We start from the raw sequence: 3,517 nt of genomic DNA on the forward strand, positions 1-3,517 counted from the left end.
GAGGAGCGGCTCCCAGCCTCACCAGCACCCCTGGGTCATGCAGAGCCCGTAATTCTGGGTATAACAGGGGTGCTGCCTATTCCCATTTGAACCAGTCTGAAGAGACCCCCAGCACCTTGGGACCCCCAGCAGCCGCTGCTCCTCCCCCGCAGCCCTCGCCTCTCTCTTGCTGAGCAAACCCACCCCTCTGCCCCTCCGTGTCGTTGCAGAGCGCCGTCTGCGTGAACGCCAGCAGCCCGCACTCCTCGCTCTTCCCGAACAACAACGAGACACTGGAGGTGGATATCTACAAGGGGGTGAGTGTGACCCGTGGTGGCCTTGTCCCTGGCGTCCTCGGCTGGAAGCGGCCGCTGCTGGGAGCAGGAGGAGACCCCTGGGGGTCCTTGAGCCCAGCCCTTTGGCCAAACACAATTATCTCGCCCTTTGCTGGTGGTGCTGACCCCAGGGGCGCCCCGGCTCTCTGCTCCCCTGTTTCATTATCTCGGCCGTGAGGAGGTTTTTCCTTGCATCCATCCTGCGTCTGCTCTGTTCAAGCTGCAGCCCGTGAGGTGTTGCCTTTGCTGCTGACGCGGGGAATGCTTTTCCCTCTCCTGCAGATGGATTATTCCTTCTCTGTCAACTCAGTGCCCGTGATTAATGTGGCCACAAGGGAATTCGCCGCCTTTTTCTTCTCCCCACTCTCAGGTGTGGGACTGAGCTGCGAATCTCTGTTCCAGGGCGTCGTTCTGGGCTGTTACTTCGGCTCTGCTGCTCTCTACATCTGGGCAATCGGGATCCTCGCTGCCGGCCAGAGCTCGACGATGACGGGGACGTACTCTGGGCAGTTTGTCATGGAGGTGATGAGCACTCGTAGTGTCTGCCGCTGGCCCTGTTCTCTCTGTTCTCTCTCCTGAGCCTTTAAAGCTCATATTGAGCATTTCCCTTCCTGGGACGTGCAGCTCTTGCTGGAAGCTCCATAAAACTCCCTGCTGAGCCTTTCAGATAAATCCTGCGCTGAGCCCCCCTCTTCCTGCTGCACTCGACACCTCGTTGCCGTTTTCACCCAGTAGCTGCTGTTTTTTTTCCCCAGGGCTTCCTGAACCTGCGGTGGTCCCGCTTCGCCCGGGTGCTGCTGACCCGCTCCATCGCCATCACCCCCACCCTCTTCGTCGCCATCTTTCAGGACGTCGAGCACCTGACGGGCATGAACGACTTCTTAAATGTTCTTATGAGCCTCCAGGTGAGCAGCAGGACGGGCTGGGGGGCTCAGGGCTCAGAGATCCGTTCGGCACCGAGTATTTCAGCTTCTGATGCCAAAGGAGCGGCTGAGCAGAGCCAGGTGCCGTCACCAGATGTTGGTCTGCGTGGAGAGGGGGAGAGCATCAGCCAGGGGCTGGAGTTGCTTCCTCCTTCCAGCCAGGGAAAGCCCCTTCGACTCGTTTTACAACAGCCTCCGGGAAGTGCTGTCAGATCTGAGCCAGCCTTGGATGTTTGTCTGTGCGGAGACAACCAGAACGATTTCCACTCTTTATTCTGCTGTATTTTCTTCCTTATTCCAGCTTCCGTTCGCCTTGATCCCTGTCCTGACGTTCACCAGCCTGCCCAGCGTCATGAATGATTTTGCCAACGGATTGTAAGTACGAAGGGAATCTTCTCCGAGCAGGAGCCGGCGTCTTGCTCGCCCCAGGCACGCGGTCCGCTCCTCGCATCGCAGAGCAACTCCTCCAAACACACCAGCGGCCCCTCCGCCTCACCCTGTTTTGCTCCAATTTCACTCTCAGGTTCTGGAAGATCGCTGGTGGGCTGCTGATCCTCCTGATCTGCAGCATCAACATGTACTTCGTGGTGGCCTATGTCATGTCCCTGAACCACGTGGGTCTGTACGTCGGCGCTGGCATCCTCAGCGTGCTCTACCTCTCCTTTGTGGCGTATTTGGTAAGTCTGGTTCCAGCTGAGAGTCCTTCCAGGCAGGATAAGCCAAAGGATTTATTTTCTCACCGTTATATTGATATTGGTCACACTTTACAGGCGTTACGGTCGGCCGCAGGGTCAGAGCAGATGGGGAAGTTGAGGCTTTTGTGGCCAGATTTGCTTGGGAATCTGTTCTGTGCTGCGCCTGCTGACCCACGCAGCCTTTCCCCTGCTTTTTTCAACCATCTCTTTAGCAATTCGCCTCTTTGCTGCTCCCAAAAAAGCCCAAATTTAATGCTGCAGCAGCTGAAAGGTTGACAGAGACTTTGGCATAATGCACAGTTCCTCTGCAGAGGTGTAAAATCATCGAATGGTCTGAGAATCCCAGAGTGGTTTGGGTGGGAAGGGACCTTAAAGCCCACCCAGTGCCACCCCCTGCCATGGGCAGGGACCCCTCCCACTAGCCCAGGTTGCCCAAAGCCTCATCCAGCCTGGCCTTGAACCCCTCCAGGGATGGGGCATCCACAGCTGCTCTGGGCACCCTGGGCCACTGCCTCACCCCCCTCAGCATCCAAAAAATCTTCCTCATTTCTCATCCAAACCTCCCCTCTTCCAGCTTCAGCCCGTTCCCCTGGTCCTGTCCCTGCACCCCCTGACCCAGAGCCCCCCCAGCTCTCCTGTAGCCCCCTTTCAGCACTGGGAGGTGCTGGAAGGTCTCCCCAGAGCCTTCTCTTCTCCAGGCTGCACACCCCCAACTCTCTCAGCCTGTCCTCGCTCGGGAGCTGCTCCACTGGTCACCAGGCTCCACCCAGACACTGAGCTGGTGACCAAGCTCCTCGAGTGCCACCACCCGGCCAGTTCCTTATCGGTCCCCAGCCCTGGTCACATCCACCCGTGGTGTCCCCAGCGCGTGTCCACCCCCAGCCCACGCTTCCCGTCTGTCTCACCCCTTCGGTGGATGGTGGAGGGAGGTGAGTCTTTTGTGGTTCCCCGAAAAGGAGCGTTCATGGGAGCTGCCGATACCCTGCTCGGCCGATACCCTGCTCGGCAGAGTTGGTGGAGTGAGAGGAACTAGGAGGAATAACACAACATGATTTGATTTAATTTAATTTCTTGCAACAACTGGAAGAACCTCAGGGATCAATGGCTCAGAGTCCAGCAACAAACAACAGCCGTCAGTCCAGCACCAGGTCACGCTTACCAATTATTCAGAGGTAAAATCAGGCAGAAAACAGAGCAGGAAAGAGTTAAGAATCAAGAATGAGTGGGGCAGAAAGAGAGAGTGTGACAGGGACAGAAAGATGTCACCAATGATGTTCACAGGTTCTGATGTCCCTCACAAAGGAGCTCTTCTCCCAACCTTCTTCCCGAGCTGCTCCTGGACACGGCGGAGCCGCTTCTGTCTGCGCGGTCTGCCCCGAGAGTTTCTGTCCCCTCTGTCCCCATCCCTGGGCTCTGTGACACTCTGCAGTGTTTCTGTCCCCTCTGTCCCCATCCCTGGGCTCTGTGACACTCTGCAGCGTTTCTGTCCCCTCTGTCCCCATCCCTGGGGCTCTGTGACGCTCTGCAGCATTTCTGTCCCCATCCCTGGGCTCTGGGACATTCCGCAGCGTTTCTGTCCCCTCTG

At 57.5% G+C, this 3,517-nt stretch overlaps 1 protein-coding gene across 1 annotated transcript in view; it reads left to right on the forward strand.

Moving 5' to 3' along the window:
- Positions 1–1,914, forward strand: part of LOC104461800 (natural resistance-associated macrophage protein 2-like) — a gene marked incomplete at both ends in the record, with an annotated part of 6,651 nt that extends 4,737 nt beyond the window's left edge. The window contains 5 exon segments of the mRNA XM_010073516.1: positions 210–296; positions 717–836; positions 1,070–1,219; positions 1,539–1,612; positions 1,761–1,914. Coding sequence (XP_010071818.1) covers positions 210–296; positions 717–836; positions 1,070–1,219; positions 1,539–1,612; positions 1,761–1,914 — 585 coding nt within the window.
- Between the last annotated feature and the right edge of the window lie 1,603 nt (positions 1,915–3,517).

The sequence above is a fragment of the Pterocles gutturalis genome, unplaced genomic scaffold, assembly GCF_000699245.1.
Source record: "Pterocles gutturalis isolate BGI_N339 unplaced genomic scaffold, ASM69924v1 scaffold21252, whole genome shotgun sequence".
Lineage (NCBI taxonomy): Eukaryota > Metazoa > Chordata > Aves > Pterocliformes > Pteroclidae > Pterocles > Pterocles gutturalis.